The sequence below is a fragment of the Pezoporus wallicus genome, unplaced genomic scaffold (genome assembly GCF_028554395.1).
Source record: "Pezoporus wallicus isolate ANWC-B61680 ecotype Strahan unplaced genomic scaffold, APGP_CSIRO_Pwel_v1 scaffold_7850, whole genome shotgun sequence".
Classification (NCBI taxonomy): Eukaryota; Metazoa; Chordata; class Aves; order Psittaciformes; family Psittacidae; genus Pezoporus; species Pezoporus wallicus.
The window spans coordinates 406,215-421,111 of NW_026639846.1; the positions used below are offsets into that span (position 1 = coordinate 406,215).

Sequence of the window (14,897 nt, forward strand, 5' to 3'; positions counted from 1 at the left end):
TTCTGGGCTGCAAGCGCACACTGAAGCTGGCTCATGTTCAGTTTCTCATCAACCAACATGAGAACAAGACTCTCTCACTGATTAAAGATACGTATTTGTTTCACTCATTTACATGTGTGTGATGCTCAGTGACTTGCTCTTACGTGATCAGCCTGTATGCTTAACTGACACAACCTTAACTGTAAATGAGCAGCAGCAGAAGAAAACACTTTGGAGACTGTTCCCATCTCAAGGCATCAGATGATGAACAGCGTGACACGAACTGTCTGCCTTAAGCTCCCCCACCTCTCAAAGTGCTCTTTCTCATAGCATCCCAGCCTGGTTTGTGTTGGAAAGGACCTCAAAGCCCATCCAGCTCCAACCCCTGCTATGGACAGGGACCCCTTCCACTGGAGCAGCTTGCTCCAAGCCCCTGTGTCCAACCTGGCCTTGAGCACTGCCAGGGATGGGGCAGCCACAGCTTCTCTGTTTGGGTGCACTTCACACCCCCACCGGGACGATCCCCCCGGCACCCGGAGCCTGGGCGCGGTGCGGGGGCGCTCAGGGGGTGCGGACACGGGTGTGGGGGCTGCCCGCAGGGGACACCCGGGGTCCCCCGGTGGTTCCTGGAGCAGGGACCCGAACCCGAACCCGGACCCGGACCCGGACCCGGACCCGGACCCGAACCCGGGCGGCGCCGCCCGCGGCCCCCGGCGCTCCCCACCCCTCTCCCGCAGGCGGGCGGCGGCGCCACCGCGGTTCTGCAGCGCCCCCCGGCGGCGGCGCAGGCGCCTTGCAGGGAGGTGGGAAAGAGGAAGCGGAAGAGGCGGCGGGGCCGGAAGCGGACGGCGGCGACGTGGGCAGCGGCGGAGCGGAGGCGGGGAGCTCCCGGCGGCATGGAGGGGCTGTACCAGCACACCAACAAGTGCGTGAGCCCGCGGGCAGCGCGGCCCGGCCCGGCCCGCCCGCAGCGCCGAGCATCGGGGCTGTGGGGAAGGGGACGGGGTGCGGGGCGGGTGCGGGGCCTGCGGCCCGGGGCGCTCGCTGCGGCTCTTGGTGAGCTCTCAGGCCCAAGCTCTTCCCTGTGAGGGTGCTGAGGCGCTGGCACAGGGTGCCCAGAGAAGCTGTGGCTGCCCCATCCCTGGCAGTGTTCAAGGCCAGGTTGGACACAGCGGCTTGGAGCAAGCTGCTCCAGTGGAAGGGGTCCCTGTCCGTGGCAGGGGTTGGAGCTGGAGGAGCTTTAAGGTCCCTTCCAACCCAGCCCGCTGTGATTCCCTAGAAACAAGTGTTATCAGCTATCCATACGTTACGGCATGCTGATTTAGTAGGATTCTTATGGCAGCAGGGGTTGGAGATGTCTGATGGACACAAATTAAACCACTCTGGGAAACGTGTGACCCCGTGCCGGTAAAATCCACGCCGTGTCACAGATAAAGGTGATCTGGGGAGGGAGGAGCGGGGTCAGATCTTCCCTCTGCTGGGCTCAGCACTCACCGGTCCTGCTGCGAGCCTCAACTCTTGACTTTGCGGTTGTTGCGGATTGGGTTGAATTGATGGCTTTTAGCGTGCCAGGTGTGGGAGGCCCAGTTCAGGTTATAAATACAGAAAGGGAGCTACAAATGGGGTGGGAACGTGAAGCCTTTTCACCTCTGTTTTTGGTTTTAAGCTTATTTTGTAGGTGCACATTGAGAACACAGCTTTCTCCATCCTGAAGAATGGGGTTGGGGTTTTTATGCTCAGTGATGCACTGAATGTAGCTCATTCCTTTTCTGTTTGAAAAAAGTACTTTCAAGTAAAAGAAGCTGAATATTGAGGCTTTGACAAACGATTTGATTTCATAGCTCTCAACTGACTTCTGTTCATTTACTCCTTGTCTTTTGAAAGGCAAGTCCATGAGGTCCAGTCTTACATGGGGCGCCTGGAGACTTCAGACAAAGAATCAGTGCACTGTAAGTAGTTGGTGAGACAAGTTCCATTCCAGTAGTGGTTTGATTTAGCTTGCATCATTAACCTGTGCACTTTATCATGGGATGTACAAATTGGGCTTTCCAGTCGTTGCGGTCAGCAGGTGAGACACATCAGCAGCTGGAAATGCATTAGAATGACTTTGCTGTTTCACTTCAATAAGGTGATGTTTTATGTGAAGGGCAGAGCAGAAAAGACAGAGCAAGACTTTACTTCAGATCATCTTCCTGTTCCAAGTCCTTCATTGGCAGGTAGTGCTTACTATGGCTGCTTCTGCAGTGCCTTGAGATGGGAATGCCAGGGACTTTTTGGTGCTGTTAGATGTTGAAACTCATTGTCAGGGTCTGCTGTGGAGGCCTTCAACATAAACAGGTTATAAAACCCTGCAGTGATGCAGTTATGGAGGTTTAATGAACACATGGATGTGGACATAACTGCACATTCAGTTTGGTAGAAGCTCAGAATGCTGAGAAATGTGATTGTGTATCTGTTTTGTCATTTTACTATTCCTCAAGCATCCACTAATTGGCAGTCTTTCCCAAAAGATGCTTGGTCCAGTTTCTGGGGAAGATGCCATGATTTGGAGTGCAGGAATTTAAGCAGGATGATTGTTTTTCCATCAGAATCAGAACCTGTAATTCCATCTGCTGATGAGAAATACATAGAACAAGTAGGTTTGAAATTGCTTCAGTGAATTTGGACTATAAGCCTGTGCTAATAAAATGACTGTAATAAAACACTGTGATATTTTCTGGCAGGACTTTGGCAAGTGTATTTTGGACCTGTGTTTGAAACTCCAGTTTCTGTATGAGTAATTGCTAATGGGCCTCATCAGGAAGTTCTGCAGGGGAAGGACACTGCTAGGATTGTGTACCATTTTATACAGACAATAAATGAACATACTGTTTCTCTAGATATATATTTAAGGATGGATATGTGCTCTAGATATTAGCATTTCAGAATTTATAGGAGAAGGGATTATCTTTTGGCTGGAGAGCAGGAATAGAAGCCAGGAAATCAGACTTTCTGTTACAGCTTTCCTTTTCCAGCTGTGGGTGAACAACCCCTTCTTGCTCAGAAATGCATGAGATGACCAAGATAACAATACAAGTGTTTGGACTAACGAAAGCTATCATAGTCTCTCTGCTCTCCTGATTGCTTTTCTGTTAACTTTAGCTGTACTGAATGATGGAGAGATGAATTGGGACACTTCGATTGATTTGTGTCTATATATGTAAGCTAGTTACTGTTGGTGTGAGATCAAAGGGCAAAGAAAAGGGATTGTAGGTGCTCTTTGCTTTTCTGGGTTCTGCTGAATGGGATTCTCTGGGGAGTCCTGTGGTACTGTGGAGTAGCTGGCAGTTAATTAATAATGCTTTTCTGAGTACCTCGAGTCTAAATGCAATAAGAACAAATGGTGCCTGTAGGATTTGGTGGTGATTTACAGCAGGTCTGAGCCTGCAGGACTCTCCCTGTGGCTGCACAGGCATGACAGTGCCTATGTCCTCGTGATAGCCTGGACGTGCTCTGGAGGGTGTGTACCTGCAGCCCTACAACTCACCTTCAGACCCACCTGGCAGGTGATTAATAGCGCTCCTGTCTTTTGCCCTTCTGTGCAATTCTCTTGGGTTGTGAAATGCTGGATTGGGACATGGTTAAATGCAGTTGTCAAGTAAGAAGGGGGTTGTGGCTTGTACTGAGTTTTGCTGTGCAGTGTAACTGAAAGCATATGACTCTTGCCCCACTTGTATCCATTTCCCACCTCATTAAAGTACGTGAGTTTGCACTGTGTACTATTGCCCCTTTGCTATTTCTACACAGGTTAACAGAAGCAATTGCAATATAGATGATTACAGAGGCAATTATGGTGGCCTTGTTTTCTCCCTTGAAAGGGCTTTGGCCAGGTCTTTCTGAGCTCTTTATCTAGTCTACCAGTTCCTAAATCCTTCCCATGCTCTGTCAATCTCCCCTGCTGTAGGTATGGATGATGTGTATTAACACTCTGTTAGCCGTTTGCCATTAAACTGCCATTGTTGTGAGAATCATTTTGGCTATTGGCTCCTGTGAGCGATTCAATCCAAGGGAACAGGGAGAGGATGAAGGGCAGAATGTGGGATCTTTAAATCCTAATACATGGAGCTGACAGGGAAAGAGGCTCGGATACCTTGAAAGAGCAGGGGGTTTCCTAGCTCCTTCCTTGGAGAAGGTGGAGGAAAAGGCAAGAGTCTCAAATTATCATGGTAAAGAAGTGGCTTCTCATGGTATCTGGAGTTCTTGGTTACTGATGATTTTTTCCTATCCAGTAAGGATTTGCATCTGTCAGGTTTTAAACCCTGGTTTGAGTGCTTTTTTATTCCCTTGCAGTGGTAGAAAATGAAATTCAGGCCAGAATAGACAATATCTTCAGCAACTTGGAACGTCTGGAAATCCTGTCCAGCAAAGAACCTCCCAATAAGCGACAGAATGCTAAACTGTAAGTTCACCACCTTTGCTATGATAGTGTAGTCTTTGGTATTATTTTAATTACATTCATTGAAGCCCTTTGCCTTTTCATTCGAGTGAAAACTTTGTACTTTGTGTAGCTTATTTCTGTGCTCTATGCTAGCAAAGTTGAGGTACAGAGGGCAAAATCGCTTTCCTGTGTTTAACCATAAACTGGTGATGGAGCTGGATTCATGGCTCTGTTCTGAGATGATCAGAACGTATCACTTGGATGCTTAAATTTCTTCTTTATATGGCATTTGCTTTTAATGGCATTTGTGGAGGTAAGGAGTAGAATTACTTCAGTTGGTATAGTTTTCTCTGGACCACTTTCCTACCCATTGGTGACTAAAATAAGGAGGTTTCTGAAGTGAGCACTGGTTTGAGCAGGAGGTTGAACCAAAGAGCTCAGGACCTTCAGTTCTACTTTATTCTGTGACTCTGCTATTAATGTTTGGTCCTAATACGTCTTTGTTGATACTAGGGGAGGATTTCACGTCAGCTGTATTATAGAGGTCAGTATCTGAAATAGTCATCTAGGCTTTCTTTATATAATCAAAAATTTAAGTAGAGACCACAGAGTTCTGGATGTCATTTGTTTTAGCCTAATGGAGAGGTCTCCTGTATTGCCTGCTGACTTTGAAGCTAATTAATGAAACCTGAAAGCTTCATCTTTTATGGAAAGGGGGTCATGAAATAGAAACCCTACAAATCCTGCTGTCTTTCCAGATCTGTGTTAAATGAGGAATATATATATATATATAACTCCTGAAGAGATAGGATGTCCAAGTGTGTCATTTAGCCCCCAGTTAAATAATCACCTGTTCAGTAGAAAAATGAGGCACAGAAGATCTAAGCCTGGAATACAGGCCTAAGCTTGAATGACTTTTACCTATTAGATAAGTAGAACCCATTATTCTTTATTATTTGTCACTGTTAATTTATAATGCTCCGTTATTCCTATTAAGAACACTGGAAAAAAATGGTATTTTTATCGCTGGGCATGTCTCGCTGCTGTTGATCTTTTCTAGCCGAGTTGACCAGCTCAAGTATGATGTTCAGCACCTGCAGACAGCTCTGAGGAACTTCCAGCATCGCCGTTACATCCGGGAGCAGCAGGAGCGACAGCGAGAGGAGTTGCTTGCACGTACATTCACTACGAATGTAAATAGTCTTTGCTTTAGCTCTCTGGGTTCTAGAAGCTCTAGGCTTTCAGAGGAGTTTTGGGCAAGACATAGGGGTGACTCTTATGCTGCTGTGAGATGTAAGTGGAATAAAGATAGAAAAGAATAACAATATGTGCTGAAAAAGTACAGCTCTCATGAGGGACACCTGAGCCATTCAGAGGCAGTAGTAAAGACTCCAGAAGCTGCTGCTCCTGTTTTATCCAGTGCCTGACTTTATCTGGTAGTTGCAAAGGGGAAAATGAGTTAGGTACCAAATGTACTTACACTTTTGATTTGGATTTGTGGCCAATGCCTTTGTCAAATCCTGACATCTGTAAACTGTCTGTTATACACACTGCTGTCAGTAGATGTCAGCAAGCTTTAATTTGTCCAAATCACACAGCTGGAAAAAAAACAAACCCTTGCTTTTTATCTGTAAATGATTTAAAAGTTTCTAATAACAGGGATGTGTTTCCACCTGTTCTTGTTAATTCTTAGTTCCTCCATTGGGAAGTTCCCCAGTGCAAATTCCTTTGCTTAAATAGTGTAGGTTTGCTTTCAGCTTTCATTTCGCTGTGACTCAAAAGCTAGTCTTTGGTTTGTTTTTTGTGGGTTTCTTTTCTTTTCTTTCTTTTTTCTTTCTTGTTAATTGCATATAACCCATCATTCCTTATCTGTGTTGTCATTATGTTATCATTCCTTATCTGTGTTGTTAGGGCAAGGAAGAATCAGGGAGAGCAGTCTTATGTTCTTGAGATTTGGGAGGTTCAGTGCACTTCTCAAAGCCTGACATAAAGATGAGCCTGAGCTTTAGGTTGGCTATTTTGAAGTTATAAACAAGATTTGAAAGGAACACTGAAACCTGATCTGGTTTTAAAACCCTGTGTTGTTTCTCTGCAAATATGGAGACATTTTCCTACAGGAAAAAATTGTCCAGAAATAAAACACATGTAAGTGGAACAGTTTTGAAGAGCAGTAGCTCTGCAAATACAAAATAAATGGCAAATTGTTTTTTTTTTTTTTTCTCCTTTAGATGTTGAAAGGTGTCTCAAGATGAAAGGAAAAAACCCCAAACCATTATTATTTTGTATTTCTTTCAACTCGTAATAGAATTGTGACTTTTAAAGTAGAATGACCCTTTAATAGGAAACTGATGATTGATTTGTCAGCTATTGGCCTATCTGTTGTGGTTACAAGTTCACACATATTCTATTTATACACTACCCTATTAAATAGAAATGACAGCTGAGCGTGTAAGCATCCTGAGTAAGTCACTGTAACATGCAGAACATCTCTGGAAAGCTGTAGCAGTGTTCTGAACAATTTGCTTAATTCAAAGAGAAATACAGTCTTTATGTAAAGGTCTTCCCTCATACCATTCTGGAGAAAACCTCTAACAGCAAATGAAAGAGGTGATGCCATCGAGTCTCCCTGTGAGGAGGGTCAAATCTTTGGTAGTTTTCTTGCTGCCTTGGGGTGTATGATGAAACCCTACAAGCTCCTCATTTAGGAAATCGAATCTTTGCTCATCTGAAGTCTTATACATACCTGAAATAACAGCTGCTCAGCTGCAAATCCAAGTGCTCCTGCTCTGCAGGCTCATGTAAGACAAGACACTTGTTTCAACCTCAGTGCTTCATTGACATTTGATCAGAGACGTGTGTGCTGACACAGGTCCTTCATCCACTGACTTTGACCCTGTGGCTGCTAACAACTCTTGTCCTTTATTCACTCTTTTACAGTCAGCAGCACACCCCTTGAGGCTGTACAACATCTGACAGTGGATTAACATCTATAATAATCACCAGAGTCTCCTCAGAGCAAGTTTGATGATGTTATGTGTTTGTAACCTCCAGCCAGCAGTCAGATGTAGGGTATAAACCATCTTTTGCCTAAATATGAATTCTGCATGTTGGTAGCTCTTGTACTGAGTACATGGGAGCAGGTATGCCAGTGGTTCCATGCTTACCTCTTACCAATATCATGATTCCTGTTCATAAAGCAGGGTGGGAGTGATGAGCTGTCATCTTGATTCTCTGGATGGAAAGGTGTCCAGAGAAGATTAAACTGGAGGCCTTTGAAAGACAAAAGCGATCACATCCTCCATTCTCTTGTGCAATCCAGATTACAGTTTTATCCAGTTATTTCCATTTCCAGATGCGTATTTGAGCTAATGCATCTTTTCTGGAAAAAATGTTACTTTTTAATGGTTTCTGGGTTTTTTTTAAGCCTAGGCCTTGGCTGCTGAGCAAATCAGACCTTCAGGGAGCAAGGTCAATGTCTTTTTGCCCTCCTCAGAAGTATGCACCATGATGTAAACTTAGAGTGTTCTGCAGGCCTTTTGTCACTTAGAAATGTGATACTAAATCAAAATCTCTCACTTGCAGGGATCACATGACTCCACGTTAAACACCTTCTGCTACTTCTGATGTTCTCTCTTGTAATACCCTTTCCTACCCCAGATCAGTCTATAAGAAATTCTCCACTTTTAATCTGACTTTTTAGCCTTTGAAAACTAATTGCAGTTGAACACATCTGATCAACTTTGCCTTTTGGCTTGCCTCCCATAGGCTCCTCTTACCTTTTTCTACTCAAATATAAATGTATTTAGTATCTGTATGAAAACCTGTTTAAAACATAATCCTTCAAGTCCTGTCAAGGTTTTCTTGCCACAGTTGTCTCTGCATGTTCTTTTTGTGGATCTAACTATGTGTGGACTGTGTGTGTGAGCAGGCAAGGTAACCAAGACCCTGCATTTCCCCCACAGGACTCTGACACCACCATACCGATCGACGAAACATTACAGTTTAATGAATCCCTCCAGAATGCCCATCGTGGCATGGATGATCTTATTGGCAGTGGGACCAACATCCTTCAGGGCCTGAGGGACCAGAGAGTGACATTAAAGGTGGGGGCATCCTGTTTTACCAAAAAGACCCCACATTTTCCTGTGTTTGTGATGACTTAAGTAAAACAAATACATGACTTTCTTCCATTACACTGCTTCAAGCTGAGAATGCTTGAAGGCTAAAACTCCATTTAAACTAAACCTGAAATCTTTACATTTTATAATCCTAGCAGGAACATCTTTAAGCTCTTTTGGGGGCTGGATGGCCTAACAATCTTCACCTGCATGGTACTTACTATCTGGAGTGATTAACGTTATGTTCTGTTCCCTTTTGCTTTTTGTGTTAAAGAATGGGATGCTGTGAATTCTGTTCTTTCAGAAGCATCAGGTCCTTATGTTTTCAGAGGTATTTATCTTCTCACTCACAGATGAGGAAATAGCTGTTCTTATTCCTTTTCCCCTTAGCTTAGCTGTTTTTACGTACCAAAGACTTTGTTGCTCATTTACAAATCTGGCAGAAGCAGTCAGCCTGGAGACAGCTCACAAAGATCAATGGGTTAATTTGGAAGCTTGTTATTCCATGTAACTTCTTGGGTATTGGATATAAGTGTGCATGAACCAAGTATTCCTAACTTATTGCAAGACTTTAACTGTTCTGGCTGTACAGTTCCACTGACTCCAAGACTTGAAAAGTCTTCACTTTCCTATGTTTGCTTTGGTTTTAAAGCTTCCTATTTGGTTTCTGTTCTCCAAGCAAGTTTTTCTTTCGTTGTGAACTAGCATGGAAACATTGCTGCAGAGACAGAAGTGCTGAACTTGAAAGCAGAGTATCCAGGGTTTGATGTGAGGGGTATGAAATGAGGTGAAAAAAGTGATTATGTCTAACTAACAAAGACATAACCTGATTTCAGCAAAGGACCTTCCACAGAAGAAACTGGTTATCTCACTTGGTACTGCAAGTTTGTGTATTTTATGGATTGAGAAACTGTTTGTGCATGTATGTCCAATATAGTTGGATTCTGTCCACAAAGAGCTTTTCTGATCTTAAGGCAGGTTTATACTGAAAGCCATTGCCAAATTTCACCTTTTTAGTCTCCTGCAAGCACAGATTCAGTGGACTGGGAGAACAGAAGGCAGAGGTTTATTTAAAGGTAGTAGAGTGCTGTGATGGGAATCTGTGCTATTGTCCCTGCTCAGAGAAGACACAACTAATCTTAAGGCTTTCTGAAGCAGGGTGTGCTGTTAAAGACTTGGTCCCAGAAGGCATTCTGAGACACTAGGTCCATTATCATTACCATGGTATGACAAGGGTGTTTGCTGCCTCCTGTCCTGTTTGCCTGTCATGTGCTTACTGCTCACGATGTGGAAACTGGTGGCATCCCATTCTGAATAATACCAACTGCTTCAGCAGTGAAACAGAACTGAGGTGTGGGCCTGTCTGCACCCTTTGTTCAGTGCTTTTCTCTGGAAAGATTTCTTGAAATCACATTAACTACACTTTTATATGCCTTTTCATTGCACTCTACCATTAGCCTTACGAGTTTCTAGACCCACTTTTCAACCTCCTGTTGGTATGAACTGTGCTTCAGCAGGAGGGAAGTTGTACAAGAAAGGTTGTCTGATGAAGAAACTTCAAGCTGTTATTGGACTGTGTCTGGAAAAGGACCAGGAAAATTCTTAATGCCTCTGTAGGGAGTGCATGTTCTCTGAGACACTCTTCATGATGTCTCCATCTGGACAGATTGTTGTGTATCTTTAACCACGTTCCTACTTGTGTGTGTGAATTAATCTGTCTCACCATTCAGCTATTTCCAGGGTCCTGGTCTTAGATTGTAGGAACTGCTGGCTAAGAGCAAGTTCCACTGATCAGAATTCATCACTTGCCACGCATGATGAAATACTCTTGGGCTGTGTGGAATAAGAAGTGTTGGACCATGAGGTTAATTGTTTCTCTTTGCTGTCTTTTTATTCTTAGGGTACTCATAAGAAGATCCTGGATGTGGCCAACATGTTGGGCTTATCCAACACAGTGATGCGGCTGATTGAGAAGCGAGCCTTCCAAGATAAATACTTCATGATTGGGGGAATGATTCTGACTTGTGTCATTATGTTTCTCGTCGTGCAGTATCTGACATGAGCTACTGAACTGTATTATCAGAGGCAATGGTCTTTTGGAGCAAGATGGACTGTCCTCCAAAGTGTACTTTCCTTTGAGTGCTGCTTTGGATAAGCCCCTCCTGTGAACTCCAGTGTTCACAAATCACACTCATGCGGGAAGCACACAGGGAAACAAATTTCTCTGGGAACACTGTAGTTGAGAATGGTCCTATAAAAAATTACCCCATCCCCTCCTGCTCTCACCTCATTGTCTGCAAGTTTAAGAGTCTGTTAAGTAGGAAGCAGCAGTGAAAACTTTACCCAGCTGTATTGCAAGGTAGGAGTGTCCTTTGGATAGGGATAGGTAGGGATAAGAGGATTCAAAGGCAGAGCATAAGATGTAATGAGCCTTTCCTGTACTAGCTAGAAGGGACCCTGATCACTGTATTTTGCCATGAAAGAATGCCCCTGAGGAGAACTTGCACCAATTGTAGCACACTCCTGGGGAGCCAGTGTGCGGAAAGATGGGAAGTAAAGGATTCCCATCTGCAGACTCACCATTTTGCTTGCAGGGAGATGGATTTGTGGGGAAGGGTTTTAAAGCACGGTTATAACCTCAGCTAATTTTTTTGTTTATACATACAGTATTAACCAGCACAAGTATTGCTGTTTTAGGCTGAAATGCTTCTCCTCTGAGGTATGTTTTGGTACCTTTTTATGCCCTGCAGCTTCCCAGTGGAAGCTGAATGCTGTACTGCCTGCTTTCAGCTAGATGCACATCAAGCCTGTGTCATCCCACTGTGCCTAGTACCAAATATAACCTCTAAGACATTTTTAATGCTAGTGCACGTCATGTTTTGGTGAGTTGTATTCACTTTCTGTTGGTTGGGGTTTTGTGCTCTGTGGATGGTATTTTTTGAGTCTGTGAAGCAGGCAAGTCCTCACTGTGCTCAAATTGAGGTTTCTGATTTTTATGTTCATAGAGCTGGAATGGGCTCTCTGTGCTGTTCAGAGTAACAGTGGGATCAGGGCAACAGACCATTCACTTAAAATGAGCTGTGTCAAAAGAATTTCCTGAAGTTACGTGCCTTGGGATGCTAAAAACATCCCTCACACTTGGTGAAGGGTGTTCTCTGTGTTACCCTTTGTACCTGCAGAATTACTGTGAAAGACTGCCATACACATCATCTCACAGAGGTGAGGACAGCCAGCTTTGAAACGCCTCATTGTTTAAATATGGCACTTTCCCTGTGGACTGGGGGGGGGCTCCATTGGAATGGCTTTCCTGAGATTTTGGGCATCATCCATTTCAATCAGCCTTCAGATATATTCCCATTCTGATGTGTGTACAAATCTGGTGCATTTCCAGATGTCCAACACAGAAAGGTCATATTCAGATGATGTGGCATAATGATGGCAATTCCTTGGTTTTTTTTTCTGCCTGGAATGGTTGTGAGTCTCTTACTTGGTAACAGATACAAGTTCTGCATTCTGTCTCTGATGCAATGAGCTTTGCTTTTATTATGCAGTCTGGAGAAATGGTATTAATAACTGTACAAAGTGAATTTGGGTTAATATGGGCAAGTGAAGTAGGGTTTAGCTGTTTATGCAGCTTTTTTATAGCTTGCCTGGCCTATGTGCTGTGGTACAGCTTTATGCCCAGATGAGAGAACCCAGTTTGATCTGCTGTTATACGCCAGTCAGCTTCATACTTGGAACACAGGGCAGGAGAAGAGCCAGGGCTCAGAGCACTGGCTGGCTCAAGCAGATACAGAAGTGAAGGCCAGGCTGCTGTCAGTGCCTAGATAATCCTCTCAAATGGTTCAGCAGAAGAAAGCCTTGATGCTTGTTACATATCCAGTCTGCAGCATGCCTTCTGGTTGTCCATTTTCTGCTTCTCAGTGTACTTGGTGCTCCTGAAGTGTTCTGTGCTCTGTGCTCCTCAGTCCACCAGGCCTTCCCAGGGAGACACGTTAGCAGATCAAGTACAGTTGTTTGAGGGACGAGAGAATTAAAAGGAGAGGAAATCTGCAGTGATAAATCACCTGTCTTGCTGTATCTTTAATCTAAATCCTGTATCTAAATCAACCTTACATTTATTTTAAATCTGAAATCTCACAGACTCAGATACTGTGCACTTGAGAGATCCTCTTCTCTGAGATCAGTTGGGCACCTTCTAAGGGATCCCTGACAAATACTTTTTGTTCCCATAAACTGGTCCAATTCCACCTTGAGTTTACAACTTCATGGTCCTCTGATGGTGTGTCAAGTTCTTGTAGTTGTGACCTGGCATAGGAGCATTTGTCTTCTACCAAGGTGGGACTTCAGCCAATTTGTTTCCTATACTTGGCTTGTAGTAGGAGCCATAAAGTAATTGGAACTGGATTTTTTTGTTTCCTGGTTTTGAAACTATGTTGGCATTTTACTATGGTTCTGTTTATTTTGCCCTTTTAGGGTCTCCATGTACTCGTGTAGGCTGATTTCTCCTTTGTAAGCAGTGTCATTGCTATTCACTGTCTAGAGGTGCAGTGTGGGGCTTGAAGGAACTGGCTGGGTAACTGGATTTGATGACTTCAACAGATCTGTACTACATGTCAAGTCCAAAACGATGTACAAGGGCATCTGTGCTTCTGTCAGTACAGCAGGAGCACAGGCAGGCTCAGGATTCCTCCTAACATGAAATGAGACAGAGCTGAAACCCTCGTATCTTTACAGATGTTGCTGCTGTGGCTCTCTGTAGTTTTCTTTCGCCCTAAAGACCACATTTCCCTCAACAGAGTTGTTTTGTTTCTGAACTCGTGTGGCATGGCCAAGTATCCCAGCTGTTGGATGAACTGTTCTCATGAGAGGATATTGGAAATTAACTTGCCTCTGGAAAAAAAAGCCTTTTTACCAGTATTTTATACATGAAGGGGCAAGGGTGGGACATGATGTGATTCATGTGATGGGAATAAAGATGATCTTTTTCAACCAAATGGAGGTTTTTACCTTGGCTAACATGGAATGTGCTCAGGTTCCTCACCAAGCTGGACACATTCCGGTATTCTCAGTATTGAGACAGGTAGGCACAAGCTGGCTTGGCCAAATGAGGAACCCCTGCCTGAGCTCAGATGTGAAGAGGAAATTTTACAGGAAGTGGGAATGGGCTCAGTTCCCCTTGGAGGAATGGATAATGAAGGACAAAGCTCAGCCAGCATTGAAACTAGTGAGGGATAAGAAGGGCTTGTATAAACGCATTGGCAGCAAAAGGAATGAAAGCCTCCAGCCAGTGGGGACACGAGAGGAGGCAGCTGAGTGACCCAAGTCTTTCCTCCTGTGATCTCTCCCACTATTTGCCTGCCCAGGAAGGTGAGTAGTGGAAGATGCTCCACCTGAAGGAACTGAAGTCTCCACCAAAGGGAGAGGTGGCTGTTTCTGCTACCATGAGGAGGGGGAGCATGGAGCCAAATGGAAACATGCAGGGAGGCATAAACCAGGAATGTCCTGCATATGGAGGGAGAAAGTGTGCAATGAGGAGAATGGAGATGGGAAATGCAGGGTGGATTTTCTTCCCAGTTCACTGAGAATGGACAGAGAGAAGAGGGGCCTCTGCAGAGGAGAAGGCACCAGCAGGGAGAGGGTTCATGTGGAGTAGCCCAGTTTGCATCTTTTAGTATGGAAGGTGTGAAAGATCATCTTTCCCTTGCAATTTATGTTTTGCGTTGCAGTCATTCAAGTTCCCCACAGCTACAAACCACTTATTAAATGACAAAACATCCAGCAAAGAATGCAAAAAGCAACATCTCCTGTAGCATGAGGCAAAACCAGTAATAACACTACCCGTGACTGTAGTAACAATATCAAATGTCTCAACAGTAGAAGAAAAATACCTCTTTTTGAGCTGTGACATAATGCAAAAGTGATGGTGTCATGTCTTCACAGTAATACTGTGTAAGTATAAGAATTTTAGAATGGAATCACTGAATGGTTTGTGTTGGAAGGAATGTCAAAGCTCATCCAGTTCCAACCCTCTGCCACAGGCAGGGACACTTTCTACTAGAGCAGGTTCCTCCAAAGCCCTGTCCAACCTGACTTTCAACACATTAAAATGTTATTTATAATATATTTGAATGTATTCTATATATATTATACATAATATATAATGTATATATAATTTATATTAAAATATTTCTATGGAAAGCCCACATTTCCATATTCTCAGAGTGGCAGCCAGAGGAAGACATGGGTGCCCTGTGCTGCCTGTGGAGTACACATCATGGAGAAAGACCTGGCTTCTTCCATCCTTTCTGCTCTGCCCCTTTTTTCTGCACAGGCTTTTAGCACATTTAGGATTTGGTTACCCAGTAGTCTGAACAAACCTA

The 14,897-nt window shown here is 44.1% G+C and overlaps 1 protein-coding gene across 2 annotated transcripts; it reads left to right on the forward strand.

The window, feature by feature from the left end:
* Nucleotides 1-855: 855 nt before the first annotated feature.
* On the forward strand, nt 856-11,085 carry GOSR2 (golgi SNAP receptor complex member 2). Of its 2 annotated transcripts, XM_057416644.1 has the most exons (6): nt 856-904; nt 1,864-1,928; nt 4,309-4,417; nt 5,457-5,589; nt 8,359-8,499; nt 10,415-11,085. In XM_057416644.1, the coding sequence occupies exons 1-6, from the start codon at nt 876-878 to the stop codon at nt 10,574-10,576; spliced, it is 639 nt and encodes a 212-aa protein (XP_057272627.1). In that variant the 5' UTR covers nt 856-875; the 3' UTR covers nt 10,577-11,085. The 2 variants fall into 2 exon arrangements, with proteins under 2 accessions (XP_057272627.1, XP_057272628.1); XM_057416645.1 differs by lacking the exon at nt 8,359-8,499.
* Nucleotides 11,086-14,897: the final 3,812 nt, after the last annotated feature.